Below are 20,150 nucleotides of genomic sequence, written 5' to 3'. Positions count from 1 at the left end.
ACACAAGGGTATTAATTGAATCCACTAATTAGGTATGCATAGATACATTGCTAAACAAAAGCCATATCCCGTCATTTCACTGACGTAGGTACCTTCTGAACCAGCCACGACTTGTAGTGATCATCCAACGTCTCGCTCAGAGGCCGGTACACTATCCCAAGTTCCTTAATCCCACGCTCATTGCCAACCGTAAACCGAACTCCAAGATTCGCCCGCATCCACTTCTGCGTCAGCCCGAACAAAGGCCCGACGACCCGAATCAGTAAATTCGGTAGCGTATGGCGAGGAAGAGCCCAGCGGCGCTTCGCTTGAGGCCGTATCTGATTTGAGATATCCACAAATCTCACCATCTCTCTATCACAGACGATGTATCGCCCCTGCGCAGTCTCCGTCTCTGCTGCCCTGATATGCGCCGTAGCTACCTCCCTCACGTCAACGGTGCAGAAACTCAAATCAGGCACGCCAAACCAAAGCTGTCCGCTGAATAGTTCGTCGAGCAAGAAAAGACTTCCAGAATCTGATCCTGGTGTGAGGGAGGGGCCCAGAACGAGCCCGGGGCAGATGACTACCATGTCCCAGCGTGACTGGGCCTTTTGGATTTTCCAGGCTTCTTTCTCGGCGACGACTTTGGAATAGTGATATGGATTGTGGGTAACAGAGCTTGATTCGTTGAAATAGCTCTCAGCCAAGATGTTGTCCTTCATGCTCTTCACATCGATGTAGTCTCCGAAGATAGCACCAACTGAAACATGTTAATAATTATAGGTCTGTAGAAATTGAGTTCTTACTAGTAGATGTGAGAACCACCCGTTTGACGCTTTCAGTGCTGTTCACGCTGTTCAAGACATTTCGCGTTCCTTGCAATGCAGGATCTACCATGTCCTTCTGTCCATCCTTGATCTTCTCAGCCATCAAAAACGGAGAAGCGACATGATGAACAACCGAGCAGCCTGTCATGGCAGGTTCAAACGAACCTGGCTTGAGAAGATCTGCTTCAAATAGGTATAGCTTTTCGGGGTATTTCTCTTGCAAATTTCGTAGCGGTTGGACTTTACGCGTGTTGGTCAAGTCGCGTACGGTAGTGTGCACGCTATATCCGGCTTGCAGAAGCTGATTGACGAGATGGATGGCGATAAAGCCACTACCTCCGGTGACCATGTGCGTATCTGATGCCATAGTTTCAATTATGCGCTATAAATGTCAAAGAAATGTTTACTATATGCTTGTCGCTGATGTGGATCGACAGAGATTTATAAACAGATTGAGAACTGGTGTTTCTCGGGCTCCGCGGGCGTCGGTGAATATGTCGGCATGCTTATCCTGAATTTACGTGGTATCGATGAGTTGACCAGGCAGTATAAAGAGTCTACCCCGCAACTTTAAAGTCGATCTGATGGTGACTTGAATGAAATTAACATCAAGACCGGTGCCCGCGGGCCGAAAGATAGTCGTTCCTTGGGTTCTAGTTGTAGATAATGGTTACTTTTGTGAGCCTTATGATTATTGCTGCAGTTTTACTATAATGGAAAACTGGGTAGGCGCTCATAAAGGATGAGCTTGTAAGGGAGTGTTGCGCAAATCAACTCCCTTTGATGCAAGAGTTGATCAAGATCGATTCACAAGATATCAGTCACAACCTATGCCCAATGACATGCCGGGTCTCTCAGTATGAACTCTACCCCATGACCTCAAATCCCTTTCTGCAGCCTCACTAAACTGAATCAGGCAATCCGACCTTATCACCCCATATCTCCTCCCAAGACCGCCAAGCTTTCAATCGCATCCTCTTCAATTCAATTCCCTGTGCTCTTCACGTGTCTCAGCGAGTCAAAGTCTAGAACCGACCCGCATCTCCAGTTCGCCCCCCCCCCCAAGCTATCTCTGTTTAAGGGTTGATCCCGCAAGGATAATGCTCCAATCATCCCCGCAGACCTCGGCCTACTCCGTATGGGGTGAAGGCACAAAAAAAAAAGTTACACAAGGGGGACGAGGCAGCGAAATAAAAAACCTCGGCTGCGGTATTTTTTTAATCCTAATTTATCCTTTTTAACCAGGTTCTCTGAAAAGTATCATTTCTCAATTTGGCTGCATTTACTGTGAGCACGCGACATCAGCTAGGATGGCTGCTATTCCCGATCCCGAAAAGGAGTCTAAATCCGAGGCGCCTCAGCTCACCACTGAGGATCAGCTTGGAGTTGGGACTGTCTATGGCGATGAAACGCATAGAAGGCTCAAGGGTCGGCATATCCAACTTATTGGAATTGGAGGAACCATTGGCACAGTTCTTTTTGTATGTCTTACTGCTGTCTTTTACTCTACGACCGGAGCCTCAACGCAACAATTGATCCAAGGCTAACCTCATTCTCAGGTCCAAATCGGCAAAGGTCTAATGCAAGGCGGTCCTGGAAGTCTTTTCATCGCCTTCTCCTTCTGGTGTCTCATCGTCCTCACAATCACAATGTGCATCGCCGAAATGGTCTCTTACACGCCAATCTCGTCTCCGTTCGTCCGATTTGCCGGTATCTACGTCGACGAAGCTCTCGGTTTTGCCTCCGGCTGGAATTTCTTCATCTTCGAAGCCGCGCTTGTACCCTTCGAAGTCACAGCTTGCCACTTTATCCTTCAATTCTGGACCGATGCGATTCCTGTTGGCGCTACGATCGCTGTGATTATTGTGCTGTATGCACTCATCAATCTCATGGCGATCCAGTATTTTGGCGAGACCGAGTTCTGGGCTGCTATTGGAAAAGTCATTTTGATCGTTGGCCTCATCTTCTTTACGTTTATCGTCATGGTTGGTGGGAATCCGCAGAAAGATGCGTTCGGATTTACTTACTGGAAATCTCCTGGCGCATTTGCGGAACTTTACTACGACGGCGCCTTGGGTAAATTCGTGGGCTTTCTGGCTTGTCTCATCCAAGCAGCCTTCTCCATCGCTGGTCCCGATTATGTCGCCATGGCAGCTGGAGAAGCCGAAAACCCTCGCAAGATTCTACCCCGGGCTTTCAAGACGGTGTTTTACCGGCTCACCTTCTTCTTCGTGCTTGGATCCCTCTGCGTGGGCATTCTCGTGCCTTACGATGACCCAAACATGATCGCTGCTTTCAGGGATGGCAAGGCCGGAGCCGCTGCTTCGCCATACGTTATCGCCATGGACCGTCTTGGGATACGGGTTCTGCCGCATATTGTCAACGCCATGATTCTGGTGTCGGCGTTTTCCGCCGGCAACTCCTATGTGTTTTGTGCGACGAGATCTTTGTACGGCCTTGCGCTTGAAGGAAAAGCACCGAGGTTTCTGAAAATCTGCACTAAGACTGGTGTTCCTATCTACTGCGTCCTTGTTGTTCTTCTCATCGCTTTACTATCTTTCCTTCAGCTTTCGAATAGCTCAGCTGTTGTACTGAGCTGGTTCGTCTCTTTGGTCACAGCCTCTCAGCTGATCAACTTTTCCGTCATTTGTCTTACATACCTTTGCTTTTACCGTGCCACCAAGGTGCAGGGTTTCGACCGCTCGACCTTGCCTTATCGCGCGTGGTTTATGCCACATGCTGCGTACGTCGGCTTAGTTGCAACCTTCATCATGGTATTTGTTGGAGGATATACTGTTTTCCTCCCAGGAATGTGGGATATTCCAAGCTTCCTGTTCTCGTAAGTATCTTTGTAGATATGATGAGGATACAGCTAACAGCCACAGATACACATCAGTTGGACTATTCCCAGTATTTTATGTCGGATGGAAGATTGCGCACAAAACAAAGATTGTTAAGCCAACTGAAATCGATTTACGGCATAACTTGGCCCCAATTGAAGAGTACGAGAGAAATTATGTATCCAAACCACCAGCGTACGTATATCTGCCTCTTTGAAGAATGATAAAATGCTAATAAACTCACAGAAATTGGTTTGAGAAGGTTTTGCACTTTTTATTCGGTTAAAGCATACTGTCACACAAGAATATGCAAGTATCAAGGATAGGAAGCTGAGATCGGTGAATACAACGGTAGGGTTTGGCGACATGATTCAACATTTCTGTATATCTACAAGCAAAATTACTAGACGGCATCTGGGACGGTTAGATAAAAGGGCAACTAGCATACGATGATACCCAAGTTCGGTCGCAAAGCTATCATTTCTTCAAAGCGCGCATTAGAAACAGAATATTCTCCATGAATGTCTGATCTGTTTCTTCCAGATCCATTGGTCTATTTCTGAACATATGGTGCCAACGTCTCGGCAGACCTCCTCAAAAGTTCGGTGTAATAAGTCTCAGACAACAACCCTGACCCGTGATCGATAATAAACTGCAGTTGGTCAGGCGTAACATCCACCTCTCCCGTCTCCAACTGAGCCTTGCCACAATCCCCAACAGGCGTTCGATCGATAGCTGGCATAAACTCAACAGCTAAGCCACCGTCGTACCCAGCTTCAGCGAGTGCCTTCATAATCCTAGGCCAATCAAATGATCCATCTCCTGGAGCAAGTCTGTTATTATCGCCCACGTGAAAATCAACGATACGCGACTTGCATGCGTGGATGGCTGCAATAAGATTCTTCTCCTCGAGTGCGAGATGAAATGGATCAAAGGCAATCCCAACGCCATATCCAACCTCATCGGCGAGAGCAAGAGCTTGGTTTGAGCGATTGAGGAAGTAAGTCTCAAACCTATTCAACGGTTCAAGACCAATCTTGATACCCTTCTTCTGCGCAAAAGCAGCAACTTCACGAAGGCCCTCGACCGCCCACTGCCACTCATTCTCCGGAGTAGAAGAAGGAATAATAGTGCCAACTGTTCCGGGAACGACGGTGGTGATCTGACCGCCGAGCTCAGCGGACATGTTGACGACTTGCTTCATGTACTCGATCGTATCTCGTCGTTGTTGAGGGTCAGAGGCGAGGAGATTTCGCTTGCCGTGCATGACTGTGACGGTTCCCCAGCATTTAATGTCGTATTTTTGAAGAAGGTTGCGGGTTGAGGCAATGGGGAATTGATCGGGTTCGCCGGCTAGTTCAATGCTGGTGTAACCGAGACGGACGAGTCTTTGGAGGGTCTGCTCAAGAGGCTCGGGCCGCATCCAGGTATGAGAGGAGAGATGCATCTTGAAATGAAGATTGTGTCGATTATTGAAAGACTATAAGTGTTTGAGAGTTGGTTGAATTTTTAAAGATACGGTTTTCCTTTTTATCTTTACTTGATGTCTGCTCTTGCTGGCTGCTCACGGAATGTCAGTGAGCGGATGGTTGTCTTCCGTTAAAGTGGAGCATGATGACTAGAGGCGGAGCATCAACTTCCGCCTTATTAATTGAATCGGTGAGACTTTGGAGCTCGCATTACTAACGAGCGATGCAAGTAGATGACAACGAAGGTCGTAAGACCTTACTCACAAGGAACACAAGATTCCGCTTCGAAATACTAAGCTCAACGTCAGTTTGAGCGAACTATATATATCTGAATCATGTCTCGCAGAATGGAAACACCAACCCAAAACTTCAAGTCTTCAACCAGTCCTCTACTTCTATACTAAACTCGAACCCTGACTACTATACTGTCAAGCATCATGTCTATCCCTTGGAACGACGACTCAGTCTTTGAGTCTTACAACATTATTGAAGAGACGTGAGTACCAAATCATAGTGTGCTTTGATTGGTGACTGACAAGGGCAAGATTCAAAACTGTCTCATCCCATGATATCAAAACAGCCATTCTGATCCCCAAGAACCTCAAGCCAGGTCACCACCCAATCATCTATCACATACATGGTGGTTTTCTAGTCATGGGGAGTGGCCTGTTCGGCCCTTTCTTCCCTAAGTGGGTTGATAAGCTTGCACTCCAAAACTCCGCCATTATTGTCTCCCCCGACTACAGACTTTTGCCTTCTGCGAATGGTCTGGATGATGTGCTTGAGGATGTCGAAGATGGCTGGCAGTGGACCAAGAATAACTTGCCTGCTATCCTGAAAGAGAAGGCTCCTGGTCACTCTGTTGACTTTTCGCATGTCCTTCTTGCCGGAGGATCAGCTGGGTAAGTCATCTCCAACACAAAACATCAAAGCGTATCGCTAATGGTCTTACCAGTGGATACTGCTCAACTCAGCTTGCTCTCTCTCATCCCGACGACTTTCACTCTCTTGCTGTCGTGTATCCTCTGCTAGACACCAAAGACAGACTGTATCTTCAAGGTGCACTCCCTGACGAACCAACCGTACTACGTATGCCGCTAGAAGAAATCCCATCTATGGAAGATACTTTAGCTTGGATCGAAAAGACGCGCAAAGTTCCCGAATCAAGAGCTGGTTTTGAGAGAACTCCCTTCGCAGTCGCAGCCTGCCAGCGGGGAATTTTCGCATCTCACATGCTTGACAACAAGGGTCTTGACAAGACGATCTTCCATCCTCTTGAGAGAGTTGAAGCTGGTGCGAAATTACCCGAGCATATGTAAGGCACACTGAACTATATGAAAATGGCGATAAAACTGACCAAGCGTAGGTGGATCATGCATGGAGATGATGACTCGACAGTGCCCATCCGCGGCTCTCAGAAGTTTGTTGACCTCGTGGCTGAGAAGCTACCAGAGACTGTTGTGCGATACGATCCCGTTGCTGGTGAGGATCATGGCTTTGAATTTGACGAGAAGAGATGGGAGTCTTTTGCCGATGAGGCACTTGCCTTTGTGAGAGATGCTTGGTTAGCTTAGAGCCTTAGAGAACTGTGACTGGGTTAGGGCCCATGTTATCTCTTATGTATTCAAAATATCTATAGAATATTTCAAATGCCCTCCAGAAAGATGTTATTGAATTTAGCAGCGAGTGCGATCTGTGGCTGATCCTCTCGTGGGGAGATGTACCCTCCAGTCTTCCCTACAGGTGGTTTGGCAACGTCAGTTCCTCAAAAATCGGGGAGAGATCATGTTCGGTGCACACGTCGCTCAGCTGTAATGTTTACATGCCAACTTACATCGATTATCGGGGAGTATGTTCGACGATAAACTTGACCAAAACTTTAATATGACTACATTCATCTCGTCTCAGGCTTTGGGAACTCGTTTATGAGATGCATTCCTCAGGTCATAATCATAGCTCACTCGCCATCAACCCGCGGCATACCGAGTAAAGTCAGTCAATTCCAGTGATGGCCAGGATGCAAAAGACCGGTTTAAAAATATCATACTTCGCCACCTGATTTATGCAATCGCTATCTCAACAGCTGGGCCTTTTGTTCCGATCAAATGCAGCCATCCATGGTTCGTGGTGCAAGTATTCTGGGTAACAGAACACTACAGATTCTACCAACCCCCTCCAAACAGATAGAGATTATCGTATCTGACCCCGCGACCACCATATCAGCCTATCATGTTGAACCTCTTGGGTAACATTCACCACTGCAACTATTGCGAGGTCCAATAAATCCCCCCGCCTGATGTCTTGTGCCCCATCTCACATATCTCTCACTGTCTCACCTCCGAAAAGGCCAAGTCAGCGGCAAAAACCGTTATCATTTCTAGCCACAACGTTTCGTTGTGAGACCTCCTCATCTCAAAAAGTTCCCTAACCCCGGAGTATTACTGGATAGACTTAATTTTTGGGTTACAGCTAGAGTGGGCAGCCGGCAGATCTGATAAGGCTACTGTCCACTGATCATCAGCCCAATGAAAAGCTCTCGTGATGCCACTTGCCGAGTCACGATGTCGGACGATAGGGATCTAGTGACTCTCGGGGGGCGGACCCTTGGACCCTCACACGGGAAAAAAGAGTGGCTCGTCTCCGCAAGTGGGGATCTCCGACGCCGATCGACCTAGCACCAACACGGACTGCTCACACGTCATTCGACTGCGTGGCTTGAGGGGAACCAAGCATTGGCTCGTTTCGAAACTTGGCATGGTCATTCCCTCTCTTTTCCTACTCCATGCATGCATCGATATCAATATTTCCCATTTGCTATTGTTGTGAATATTTTCCCATATAAAGCCCTTTGTGAATACCCTGCTTTTTCTTGTCTCTGCCCGTGAGGATAACGCCGCTTTGTCTTCTTATCCACTAGTGCTGTGCCGCGTGCGTAAGCGAGCTTCACGTCTTTTTCCCGCCGTTTCCACGAGAGAATTTTCAACGGTCATCCTTTGACCATGAGATTCCAATCCCCCCTCATCGCAGTGGCTTCCGCCCTGTGGCTGCTTTGCCCATCAGTTCTAGCTCAAGAGTCCGCAGCTCCCGCGGATGCATCGGGCTCTTTATCCCTCAACACCGACAAGCCATTATGGACATTTGAGTACCAGACTTCAACCCCCAACCTCGCCAACTGGATTGGCCTGTACTACAGCGCTGGCGGCGGGCCCGTGGACCAGAAGAAGGGCTCGTCCAATTCCATCAAGTGGAAGTGGGCGCCTCATGACAAGGGCGATGTGCAGCTTGACTTTGGAAGCCTTGAGCCTGGAAACTACACGGCGTTCTTTCTGGCGAATGGCGGTTATACGTGGCTTGCTCCACCTCTTCAGATCATCAAGGGTCGTGAGCTCGATGGTGATGTGAAGTTTATTGTTTCTGACATTTCTCTCCCTAATGCTCGTGTTGGTGATGGTTATTCGCATAGCATCAGAGGCCTTGTCCGCGGTGGAGGCGGCACCATGAAATTCTCCAGCGAGGGCTCTAATGTTGACTGGATCAAGATCAGCGCTGATGGTATCATCTCCGGAACACCTACTTCAAGCGCTGATAAAGCCGTCTTCACCGTTCGCGCCACTGGAAGGGATTCCGCCTCATCCGGTGTCTTCACCATCAACGTCGCTGGCTCCGGCAAGGCTCTGCTAAGCGAGCTCAAGGTCCTCACTCTCAACATGTGGAATGGCGGCACTAGAGTTACTAGCTACCACGACAAGCAGGTTAAGTTCCTTGCTTCCTCAGGCGCCGATGTCGTGGGTATTCAGGAAGACCAGCAGGGCCGCCATGTCCCTCGTCTCGCCGATGCTCTGGGCTGGTATCACTGGTCCAGCGGCGGTGATGTCGGTGTTCTTAGCAAGTATCCCATCGTCGAGGACTACGGTGTCATCAGCGGCCCTGCTCGCTCCGGTGGTGTCAAGATTGCTCTCGATGGCAAGAACCAGCATATCAACTTCTTCGTTGCTCATCTGGGTTATACTCCCTATGGACCTTACGACACATGCTATGATCATCTGCCTGTCGATAAGATCATTCAGCGAGAAGCCCAGTCGGGTCGCACTCCTCAAATGAAGGCTACCCTTGAGGGAATGAAGAGCCAGCTTGACAACGCTGACAATATCCCCGTATTCTTTGTCGGCGACTTCAACGCCCCCTCTCATCTCGACTATGTCGATGGCTTGAAGGAGAAGAACTGCGGTTACTCCAACATCCAATGGCCTACCTCAATTCTCCCCAAGGAGAAGGGCCTCATTGACTCATTCCGTGTCGCTCATCCCGACCCCGTCAAGGAGCAGGGCATCACCTGGTCTCCCATCTACATCTGGAACGGTGGCTACCGAAAGCCCGAGCCCCTTGACCGAATTGACTTTATTCTTCACAAGGGCAAGGGCCTCAAGGTTACTGACTCTCATACCGTGGTCGTTGGTGAGCCTAAGCCTGAGCCTAACCATAAGGACAATGAGTGGTTCTCTGACCACGCGGCCGTCTTGACGACTTATGAGCTTTAGGTCTGGAACCAAGCTTCGAAATCAACTTTGATGTTACGGCCTATTTAGATGACTTGATGACAAATAAGAATGAATAAAAATTTCTTCAACAGAATGCATAAACAGAGGTCCCTCCACTGTGAATAACCGCGAGATGAGATGATGGGGCTGTACCCCAGCTCAAAGCATACGCCGCATCGGCCACCAAATCTAGGAATGTGTTATCGAAAATATTATAAGCAAATGGCATGTTAATAAATTAACAAACATCTTGGCCTCAGTTGGATCGAGCAGCGCTAACGATTCTTTAGTGGAAGCAACTCATGCTGTCGCTTGATCAATTTCTATAAATATGCTCTGCTCGGCAATCAATCAACCCATGTGAAATTCCCCATCTCATTACCATCTACAAACAATTACTTAATTGCCGTCTCAAAATCGGGGTCCTTTTGTTTTGCCCTTATGCAACCCATGGCGTTTCAGAAATCTAGCGAAAGCGGGTGAAACAAACCCCCGAAACCCCTTCTGCAAAACAACACCTTCATTCTCCACAGATCAGATCAGATCATCAAGCGATTTTGTTTCCGCCAAGTGATCTATCTCTCCGCAAAAGCCCATCGACTGCCGTAATCGTCATCCACAGGCTTCCAATCGTTGTAGTATTCCTTCTCAGGGCCTTTGGAGAGGTCTTCATAGTCCCAGATGGCGGGGTAGCGATAAAAGTAGACGTGGCGTAGACTAGGTGTAGATGATCTGGAGCCGTAGCTGAGGAACGTCCGCATCATATCTCGGATCGCTCTTTTAGTGTAGAGATCTTTGAAGGTAGAATACTCTTTCATTAATTCGTCTTTGATGGTAAGAGAGAAGAGATTGGGTGGTAGAAGATCGGCTAATGGTTGCCAATCCTCTGAGGCTGCATGGCCATGGAGAAAAGTGAGAGGAGTTTCAAGATCCGTCAGTGACAGAAACCCTCGAAAATCGTCAATGCGGCCATGAGTTAGCGGCCACTCACGACCAGAGAAATCAATAAGCCCTCTTTCCATAATAGTCAAGTTGAGCGTTAATTTGGTCAAGGAATGGCGAACAAGCTCCAGTCCTCTCCTCAGCTCATCAACGTCAAAGTCGCATTCAAAAGCGGGAAGATAACAAGCATAGTACAAAGTCTTGAGATTGGGCGTCTGGGCAAGCATTGCCGTGATGTTATGGGTGTTTGACGAGCAGTGATCCAGATGAAGTGTAGTGAGAAAGGTAGCTTGAGGTGCAGACGAAAGAGGCCAGAAAGGATTTGTGTCCGCCAGTTTGCTGTTCTCCCCTTTGCGATGACTGGCGAAACTTTCGAGTGAGAGAGTTCTTGCGTTTGGAAGATAGAATGATGATGGGTGGATTCCTCTTGGAAGTTGCTGGTAACCTAACCAGCCTCGCGGATTGGCGACTTCGAAGTACGTGACATTCTGGAGATTGCTTGATTTGCTTTGAGGTGAAAGCGAGTTCTTGAATAGCTCGAGGAGCCATTTATGGCTGTATAGAAAGTATCCAAGGTCGATTGTAAGACTCTGGACTTCGGTACATGCAGCGATGATGAGCGATAAGATAAGATCAAAGTCGCGATCCGCAAATGCCACGTTCAGCTTTTCCGTCTCAGAAAAGCTCAATTCATCAATCCCATCAAGAATTATCTGCCGAGCCTCCTCATTCTCCACTGGGTGAAAAATTAAAGGCTTCAATTTCCCAGTGTGACGAAAATGCTCGTCATGAACGTAATTCTCAATTCGAAATCTCAAGCTCTTAACATGACTCCTCAGCGCGGGTCGACTCAATATCGCAAAAAGAAAGCCAACGCCCCAGGGTAGTCGCTTTCTGCGAGCCGCGCGTATTCTCTCCAGCCGTCTCAACTCTTTGGGCTCAGGTGGCGGGGAATCTGGCGCTTCGACGTCGTGCGTTATGGCGATGTCGCGGTAGAGAACTGAAACAGTTGCGGTGTGGAGATCTTTGCTTGTTTGACAAAGATGGAGTTGATCGCGAATGGATAGCCGAGGGATGATCTCGAATCTTAAGATGTTGATTGTTTCAACGAAAGTGGCCATGTTTGCACTCATTTCAAGACAAAGACAGAATGAAGGCAAAGAAAGAGATTACAGCAAATGTCCTCGTATTCTAGATTATATAGACTCAAATTTACTGAAGCTATACGGCATTTGCTCTAGATTCGGTGATTTGCTCATCTGGCTAGGGTCACTCTAGGACCCATCGTGAACGAGAAACTGTGGATCGTGAACGAGGAGACCCGTGCTCCCCGACGGTACAAGCCGAAACCAGACCGAGTCATTACAGAGTCGCAATCTCTCTCTGTATACGACTCTGCAAGTCAATTGATACAATGGATCTTCTCAGCAGACCTTATCTGATACAATTGATAGGCGAGTAGTCTCCTCTGAGCAAAAGGGTCTCGAGAAACGAGTCTTTTCCGCTGAGTAACACGCCAAGAATCTGAGCGCAGACTTGTCAAACTTAAAAGGCTGGAGTATAGAAACTTATCAGATCAATCAGCGTCTCCCCAAATCTCATCTATCAGATAAGACGTTAGTAGAAACCAACGTGTTCTTTAATTGGAATACCAAGCTTTCTCTCCTCTATTTCTAGATAGCCAAGAGAGCTTCAGTCTGCGGGGGGAGAGGGACGCGTTGGCAGTGACACACTGCCAAGAGTGAGAAGTCCATTATGCCCAGGTCATGATACACTATTGCCAGTGGGGTTTTGGTCAGAAAAGAATAACAAGTGCCGATATCTCAGTATAAACGACGCGTTCCCCAGATGATCATCACAGACACTGAGACGGCCAAGAAATAAGGGGACCGCCGGAAACTAGAGGTTCCGCCCCCTGCGGTGGGTATATTTGCAATACGACGTCGTAGAATTTCCAACCTGCGACACCAGATCTGCCCTGCTCCCGTAACATGCTTAACTGTAGCCGCAGATCTCCGCGACGCCACGCCATACCAAAACGGTCTCGGCTACATGGTACTCCCGCCCAGACATGGGGGGAACAACAGAGGGCAGAAAAAAAAAGTACCGTAGCTGAGTGAAACAGTGACGCTTGAAACTGTGCCGTGACACGATGCTCGTTTCGCATCAAAAGTCGCCTCAATTTGTATTCATCAACTTAAAATAGTTTATTATAACGTCGCCAAGAAGACTATAAAGATGAACTGAGATCCCGCCAAGCTGGGGTTTTCTTTCATTCGTTATCCTGCACTCTCTGTTCTAGGCTGGTACCTGGGCGACATACATTTCCTTTGTACGTTTCCTTGTGTTGATTCAGTTCTTCTTTCTTTCCTTGGAATTTCGTTTCTATTCTTCCTTGGTTTGTTTCTAGTCTTGTTTTTATTTCGATTCGAACGGGAACTGGTTTCTCTTCCTTTTGGTAATACAACTTGATACGATCCTTACGAAACGGTTATTTCTTCCAATCTCTATTCAATATGGATTCTGCAAAGCCTCAATGTGGTGGAGCCGGGACGGGTGAGGATTATCCTCTTGGCTTGCATGTCGGAGGTCTTTGTAAGTGCTCCACGCGCTGAAAGCTTGTCGTGGACTACTCCACCGTGATAAGCGACGTGTTTGCTTGGCAATCTAACAATTCGACAGTCGCTGTATTTGCTGTTTCTGCTTTCGGTAGGTCAATTACTTCCTGATATGAGATGTCAATAGCTAATGCTTCTCAGGCGCTGGTTTCCCCGTCGCTGCAAAGAGGATAAAGTGGCTCAAGATGCCTCCCAAGATCTTCTTTGCTTGCAAGCATTTCGGTACTGGAGTTTTGATTGCTACTGCTTTCGTTCATGTGAGTAACCGCGAGATACTGGTCAAAACTCACCTAACAGTCCTCAATAGCTTCTCCCTACAGCATTCGGCAGTCTCACGGATCCTTGTCTTCCCGATCTCTTCACCGAAATCTACCCCGCCATGCCCGGTGTCATCATGATGGCCGCCATGTTCCTCCTCTTCATGGTCGAGCTCTACCTCAACGCAAAGACAGGCGGCCACTCTCACGGCGGTCCAACCGGAACTACAGTCACCGTCGTCCAGCCTCCTCCTCCTCGACCTCAGCGCCCATTCCCTGAGACCGCCAACTTCAACCATTCTCACTCTCGCAACGACTCCAACGTTTCCGACGACTACGACGATGTTGACTACGAGAAGGCAATGGCTCGAGAGCTGTACGAGAAGGAGAACAAGCCTCACGCCTACTCTTACGAGCAGGACAGCAACTCTTCCATGCCTGCTTGGTTCGTCGTCTTTTACGAGCAATACGTTCGACAGCGCTCTGAGATGATGGACATGATCAAGCAAACTCAGTACTCCAACCAAGCCGTCATTGATGACAAGCCCAGTCCCGAAGTCAGCCAGTCCTTCTTCGACGAGGAGGGTCAGACAATTGATCAGGCTACCTACAAGCGCATGTCGATGAACATCACCCTTCTCGAGGGAGGTATCCTCTTCCACTCTGTCTTCGTCGGAATGACAATCGCCATGACGACTGATGGCCTCGTTGTCCTTCTTACTGCCATCATGTTCCATCAGATGTTTGAGGGCCTCGGTCTCGGAGCTCGTATCGCTGCTGTGCCTTATCCCCGCGGAAGCTTCCGACCTTGGCTCCTTGTCCTGGCGTTTGGCTCTACTGCACCTATCGGCCAGGCCATCGGAATCGCTAGCCGAAACTCCTACGACCCCGAGAGTGCACTCGGTTTAATCATGGTTGGAGTCTTCAACTCTATGTAAGTTTCCCTCATACCGCTTCTCTCAATCATCTCTAACAATTCCCAGCTCTTCTGGTCTTCTCATCTACGCTGCTCTGGTCAACCTTCTGGTTGAGGACTTCCTTTCCGAGGAAGCCCAGCACCTCATGAAGAAGAAGGACAAGATCGCCGCTCTCTGCTGGATCGGCCTCGGCGGTAAGTCTCTCCCCCATCTCATCGTCCGTGCTCTCGCTAACTCTGCCAAGCCTTTGGTATGTCTGTTGTCGGTGCTTTCGCTTAGACTTCACAAGTGTTTGAAAACAATAGACATGAAACCACGCGACGGAAAAGACGCGACTCAGGATATGGTATCCTCATAACGGCTCTTTTTTTACTTGTACTATACTGGGGAAAGGATGGTGATGGTGTTCGTCGGACTCTCATTCATTACGGAACGAACATTGGGATGGTTTTAAAATTTACGAATATATTGATGTGCATGGATCAACAACTGCGAGCGGTACATAATGATTATGATGATATACTGGGACTCTGAAAGTACTGCTGCTACGATAGAAAAAAAGAATAGAATCTTTATCTCACTCCGGATACTGAAGTTCCGCTTGTTGATGTTTGAGTTGCGCATTGATCCTCTGATGCTGAGCGCATTGACAATAGCTTGCTCAGCCAATGGGAAAGTTCTTGGCCGGTTTCATCATCGAGTTCCAGGATACGGTCTTGGCAGCTTGTAAATGTTTTATAAGCCCTTGTATTATAACTCTATTATCAACGTTATTTATTTATAGCTAAATAATACGATTGGCTCATTTCCCTGTCAATGGTGTTGCAATCCTTGATCGCTGCGACAGCTCTGCATTGCCCTGCATCCCCGTCGAGGAACGTTAGGCATATGGGTAAAAGGCGGCTTTCGGCAATTTGAAGCTTCCGATAGAGTCGCAAACATTCCGAGGTCGACATTTATATGAGCTTCTTATATTGCTGTTATCATAGCGGTTAATAATCTAGTAGATCATCTTTGCTTGATGAATTTGTTTTGTTCTGTTTAAGGACGCCAGGAATTATGCACAAGTCTGGCTTTTGTACTCTTGCGCCTCAAGTTGTCATTATACTGATAGCATCATTTCTATGCTATTCTTTGAAGGGCATATAGGCTCAAAGGAACCAATCATACACTGAAAAGCGGCACTGGATGCTAGGGATCTAGACGAAGATCAAGGATAAAGAACGATGCTGAAAGGCTTGATGGTAGGGAATTCGGTGAAAGTGAGATTTTACCGTTGAGCTTTATATCAAGAGCTGGATGCATTGATACACTTAACGGTTCATCCAGTCAAGCTCCTTCAAACCCCATCAACTCCAATACGATCCGATGCGAATAATCAGTGCGCAATATTTCCAAGCCCATTGACTGAAACTCTGATTCGCTGAACGTTTCAAAACGTTGGGCCAGTTCCGCTTCTGTCCAATCAAACCTCGCCGGCTTTCCCGATTCGGCAACATCCTAATACTCCTAATAAGGGTCACTTGGTGGTTCTGCGCATAAAATATCATATTACTTCCTCGACTGTTTCTGATGATTCATGGTTAAACTTCCAAGGAACTACTGTATTCGGAGCCATGTCTTACCAACCCCATCGCATTCCCTCGTCACTGAAGGAATCACTCTTTTATGTACGATGAAGACTATTCCGGCTAGTATTTTGACAATATAGCATCTGCCATCGCATGGATCTAACCCTCTTCTTGAACAATAAGCACGACCCTAGACTCCCACTCAAAGAGGAACTGTAAGAGTCGAGCTTGTGCCCGCAACACGATGCACGGCCAGTGGACTTGGTCTTTCCAACTACGCTCAGCATACCGTTGTTCAAACGCCTTCTTCTGCATAGCCTGCCCATGCCCAGCAAAATTAACCCAAGTGCCTCTCATCACCAGTAAAGTAATTCCGAAGTACAAGCCCTCGGTGTTGAGTGGCTGCTCGGTATGTTGGAAGGACTTCACAAAAGGTCAGATGATATGGCGCTACAAGAAGTGCTGGGACAAAACGCTATGTGAAAGGTGCCGGAGGAAGACTAAGAGACATTATAAGCACGTTCAAGTAGAGAGGTCGTCATTATGAGGGGTGTGGAGCGGGATGAAGATGGGGACGAGGATAATGACAGTGATGGCAATGGCAATGAGGACGAGGATAAGGGGTTGGAGGGTGTTATTGATGCGATTGCTAGTATTGTTGCTTGATATCGTGTCGTTACCACTGTAAGGTCAACGGAGGACTAAGGGTTTCCCAATGATGAAGGGATGATCATGGTGGTTACTATGGCCGTTCATGTATTAGATTAGAGCTCAGTGAATACAACTGATCCAGCACCTAAGGCCAAGCTACTTCGTAATAAATCGTGTCAGAGAGACATCGGCTCTAATGTTGACTATCTCTTATTCTGTCCAGTCTAAAGGTGAAGTCTCGCATGGATCATTTAAACACGTCTCAACCTCCTTACCATAGCAATAACCTTACATATCTTCCCTTTTTACAAGAGAAAACATTGATCAGTCCCACAGAAAACCACCGTTCTTTCTCCATAACCCATCCGGGTCGTATCGCTTCTGTACACGCTTCAAGAACCGCTCATTTCTCTTACCATAACTAGACTGGACAGGCTGGTTAAGGAGTGCATAGTTCATGTACCGTGGATTAGTCCGGTAAAACTCTGCCTGCTTGGCTGTTACAGAGCCCGGAATGGCGTTTGTGCTGGGTTCTTCAGGTGCAAAGGATGCTGCCAGTTTATCTCCGGCCTTGCTGATTCGCTCGATAAAGTCGAACATCTTCCTATCGTCCTTGGCGTCCAGCCAGGCGAGCGTGTAGTCGATCCAAACGGCATCGCCAGCGTCAGGTTCAAGGCCAAGCACGTTCTTCACGCCTGTGACGTTCTCACCGGCTCGCATCGCAAGTGCTGGCACTGGCACCAACGCCATGGAAAAGAGTAGATCCTGGTCACCGGCTGCTGTTGCGTTGGCCATGTCTCGAAAGGCTTGCCATTGCTGAAGGTACAGATCAGCGCCGTACGGCGTCACCAAGTTAGGGAATGTGTGGCCGCCGATCAACCAACGTTTCTGGGGCACGTTACCATTGTTGTTAGAAGCTATGAGGGCTGAATAGCTTTGTTTGGAGGTTGTGTCTGCAATTGGCTTGGCTGCATAGAAGGCGGTAAAAGGGTTGGCGTCCCCGACCGGTGGTGAAGATGCATTGTAAAAGACATAGACGTTGATAAACGACAGTTGTGGGTTGGAGCCCCCTCCCATGCTGAGGTGCATGTGCGATAAAGGGTCATAATTAGCGATGAAAGCCTGCGTGGCGTTGAAAACCTGGCTGGCCTTGTCGATGGAGAAGGTCAAGGTGCCGGCCCAAACCTGCGTCGTTTGTCGATAAGTCTTCAGGCTGAAGCGGGTTACAATGCCAAACTGATTGCCACCGCCTTTGAGTGTGCGGAATAGGTCGGGCTTGGATGTTTGATTGACGTTGGCGATGGACCCGTTCGCAAGAACAACTTCATAATTGAGAACGTTATCGCAGGCCATGCCGTACAGCCCAGTGAAGTAGCTGATACCTCCTCCAACGACCAGCCCCCCAACTCCAATTGATGCGAATCTGCCCCCAATGACAGTCACCCCTTGGGGCTCAAGCGCCTCATACACGTCAACCCACCGAGCGCCAGACCCTACAACCGCATAGCCCTTGTCAGCTACATTCTGGACTCCATCAATCAAGTCCAACGAGATGAGAACTCCATCCTCCGTGCTGGACCACCCGGGCCACGATCCATGGCCCCCGCTCTTAACGGCAAACCGAACATCGCTACCGCACGCTGAGAGTACCTTCACGATGGAGGCTACCTGCTCCGTATTTCCGGGCCGCGTGATGCAAGCAGGGCTTAGATCACCGGCCGTTTGGCTCCAGTAACTCTTCTGAACTGTCTGGTACCCTGTCGAGTTTGGTGCTAAAAACGCTTCAGCTGGTAATTTTGAAGCCAGAATCGAACATGCTTGAGGTCCTGTTGAGCAGAGGCAACTCGCCACTGCGGGGGCAGCCAATAATCCTAGGCCTCGTAAGAGCGCTGCACGTAGCCTTCGGGTAGAGTTGTTCTGCATCGTTACTCAAGTTGATTTCGAGGCGTGATGCCAGTTCCACTTGAACTATGCGATGGGATAATCAGGCGAGGATTAATCGTGGTATAGAAAATGTATCTCATGTGTTTTGAACAAACATATATCACCTTCTTCTTCGGTCTCCCCGAGCTCAAGTGTGACATTCCCCGCCTTTGGGCCTCACAGATTGGCCACTGCAGATGCATGAGGTAGTCCACATATCCAATTGGCGTGCGACTCGCTTACATTCTACATAAGCACATCTGTAAATGCATATGGCTAACCCCGCTCTGGTGATCTCCTACCTTTACATATCTGAGTAAGGGCAGGTAGAAGACACTTAGGTAAACTTAGAATGGCTCACTATTCCTTCAGACCAGCTCATTTTAGCGCCGTGATATAATACCAGAAGTTCTCGAACTCTCTGCGTGCTATGGAAAGGCTTCACATTGCTCTTCTTTTGTCTGACGTTCGTTTCCTCCTTGGGGCGAAGGAGACAAGATACAATAAAAGTTACAGCGGCTTCGAAAGCTACATCACGCAAATAGGACAAGGAATAGAGGTCAGGTAACAGTAAACCGATTTAAAGAGTGACAAGATAACAAACATAGTGACCAAAGACTTCCCTGTAGCCAACGCGACCTCCCCCACAGAACCAAAAAAGGGAAAGAAAACGCAGAAATTGAACACATACCAAAGAGAAGCACAGAAACCTAGGTAATATCGCTACCATCAGAGTCAGAGATGACGAAAGGATCATCTTGAGAGCCTAGACCCAAGTCAACCGAGTTGGGGATGTTCTCTTGAGAACGGCCGGGTCCCTCAGAGATAGGAACAGAACTAAGACGAAGGAAATCTGCGGGGTTGGAAACGCCGGTTGAGTCTGAGCCAGAGTAAAGTTCGGAAGTGGTGTCGTAGCGGGGAGCTACAGGAGATCCAGATTGAGCGGGTGAGGGAGAGCTGGAGGTTGAGACTCTGCGTGGCTCTAACCATGACCGAAGGCCAAGGGAGGGTCAAAAAGTGCCATCAGACCCATGGCGACAAGATGAAGCAGAGGAAGACTGAGGGCTAGAGGTGATGATACAGTCTGTACGTAGAGGCGTGTCAAGCCAATCTGCAGTCTGACAGCTCAATCTGGTGTTAGATTGGGTAATTGTCATATTATGTCCGTTGTCCAGACCCTCAGCTGCCTGTCCGATATAGATACCAATCTCACGTTTGACACCTTGTTCGGCCTTGACAGGGTCGAGCCTACGACTCTCTCGAGGATGCCGCCGACGTCCGGCAATACGGTACGCGTCGTTCGTATATTCCTCGCCCTCTTCGAGATTGTCGAAGCCCTTGACTGAGGTGAAATGTTAATAACAACCAAGCATCGATCTCAGATCACAACTTACATCTTGTGTAAGGATACCTGTCGTCCTCGAATCTCGCAGTTTCCCATCCATCATAGACTTTTGGCAGATGCCCAACATCGACCGCAATGTGCTTCTTAGATATGTTGTTGCTTGGTGTAATTAGAGATGCGTGAAGGAGGCAAGAGGCGTTGATGCGTTGTGGTGGGGGATGCGGTGGTAGGAACTGCGAAGTGACAAAGTGATCGAGTGAGAGAAAAGGT

The 20,150-nt window shown here is 48.3% G+C and overlaps 9 protein-coding genes across 9 annotated transcripts; 4 read left to right on the top strand and 5 right to left on the bottom strand.

The window, feature by feature from the left end:
* Positions 1 to 71: 71 nt before the first annotated feature.
* FMAN_12874 (uncharacterized protein) lies at positions 72 to 1,176 on the bottom strand (the record flags this gene model as incomplete). Its single annotated transcript, XM_041823366.1, has 2 exons — positions 72 to 742; positions 789 to 1,176. The coding sequence occupies 2 exons, from the start codon at positions 1,174 to 1,176 to the stop codon at positions 72 to 74; spliced, it is 1,059 nt and encodes a 352-aa protein (XP_041688954.1).
* A 1,297-nt stretch (positions 1,177 to 2,473) lies between these two features.
* FMAN_12873 (putative carnitine transporter) lies at positions 2,474 to 3,866 on the top strand (the record flags this gene model as incomplete). The annotated part of the gene is made up of 2 exons (XM_041823365.1): positions 2,474 to 3,648; positions 3,695 to 3,866. The coding sequence occupies 2 exons, from the start codon at positions 2,474 to 2,476 to the stop codon at positions 3,864 to 3,866; spliced, it is 1,347 nt and encodes a 448-aa protein (XP_041688953.1).
* A 336-nt stretch (positions 3,867 to 4,202) lies between these two features.
* FMAN_12872 (uncharacterized protein) lies at positions 4,203 to 5,096 on the bottom strand (the record flags this gene model as incomplete). The annotated part of the gene is made up of 1 exon (XM_041823364.1): positions 4,203 to 5,096. The coding sequence occupies one exon, from the start codon at positions 5,094 to 5,096 to the stop codon at positions 4,203 to 4,205; it is 894 nt and encodes a 297-aa protein (XP_041688952.1).
* Positions 5,097 to 5,555: 459 nt separating this feature from the next.
* On the top strand, positions 5,556 to 6,692 carry FMAN_12871 (uncharacterized protein; the record flags this gene model as incomplete). Its single annotated transcript, XM_041823363.1, has 4 exons — positions 5,556 to 5,614; positions 5,664 to 6,020; positions 6,074 to 6,433; positions 6,485 to 6,692. 4 exons carry the CDS (start codon positions 5,556 to 5,558, stop codon positions 6,690 to 6,692), a joined length of 984 nt encoding a protein of 327 aa, XP_041688951.1.
* A 1,425-nt stretch (positions 6,693 to 8,117) lies between these two features.
* On the top strand, positions 8,118 to 9,656 carry FMAN_12870 (uncharacterized protein; the record flags this gene model as incomplete). The annotated part of the gene is made up of 1 exon (XM_041823362.1): positions 8,118 to 9,656. One exon carries the CDS (start codon positions 8,118 to 8,120, stop codon positions 9,654 to 9,656), a length of 1,539 nt encoding a protein of 512 aa, XP_041688950.1.
* Positions 9,657 to 10,231: 575 nt separating this feature from the next.
* On the bottom strand, positions 10,232 to 11,719 carry FMAN_12869 (uncharacterized protein; the record flags this gene model as incomplete). The annotated part of the gene is made up of 1 exon (XM_041823361.1): positions 10,232 to 11,719. One exon carries the CDS (start codon positions 11,717 to 11,719, stop codon positions 10,232 to 10,234), a length of 1,488 nt encoding a protein of 495 aa, XP_041688949.1.
* Positions 11,720 to 13,114: 1,395 nt separating this feature from the next.
* FMAN_12868 (uncharacterized protein) lies at positions 13,115 to 14,669 on the top strand (the record flags this gene model as incomplete). The annotated part of the gene is made up of 6 exons (XM_041823360.1): positions 13,115 to 13,193; positions 13,281 to 13,307; positions 13,358 to 13,473; positions 13,524 to 14,407; positions 14,457 to 14,584; positions 14,635 to 14,669. The coding sequence occupies 6 exons, from the start codon at positions 13,115 to 13,117 to the stop codon at positions 14,667 to 14,669; spliced, it is 1,269 nt and encodes a 422-aa protein (XP_041688948.1).
* Positions 14,670 to 16,936: 2,267 nt separating this feature from the next.
* On the bottom strand, positions 16,937 to 18,535 carry FMAN_12867 (uncharacterized protein; the record flags this gene model as incomplete). Its single annotated transcript, XM_041823359.1, has 1 exon — positions 16,937 to 18,535. One exon carries the CDS (start codon positions 18,533 to 18,535, stop codon positions 16,937 to 16,939), a length of 1,599 nt encoding a protein of 532 aa, XP_041688947.1.
* Positions 18,536 to 19,245: 710 nt separating this feature from the next.
* On the bottom strand, positions 19,246 to 19,980 carry FMAN_12866 (uncharacterized protein; the record flags this gene model as incomplete). The annotated part of the gene is made up of 4 exons (XM_041823358.1): positions 19,246 to 19,457; positions 19,523 to 19,660; positions 19,713 to 19,872; positions 19,930 to 19,980. 4 exons carry the CDS (start codon positions 19,978 to 19,980, stop codon positions 19,246 to 19,248), a joined length of 561 nt encoding a protein of 186 aa, XP_041688946.1.
* Positions 19,981 to 20,150: the final 170 nt, after the last annotated feature.

Source organism: Fusarium mangiferae, assembly GCF_900044065.1.
Source record: "Fusarium mangiferae strain MRC7560 genome assembly, contig: FMAN_scaffold015, whole genome shotgun sequence".
Taxonomy (NCBI): domain Eukaryota; kingdom Fungi; phylum Ascomycota; class Sordariomycetes; order Hypocreales; family Nectriaceae; genus Fusarium; species Fusarium mangiferae.
The sequence above is the reverse complement of the archived record's forward strand: the minus strand, read 5'-3'. Positions and strand labels throughout refer to the sequence as shown.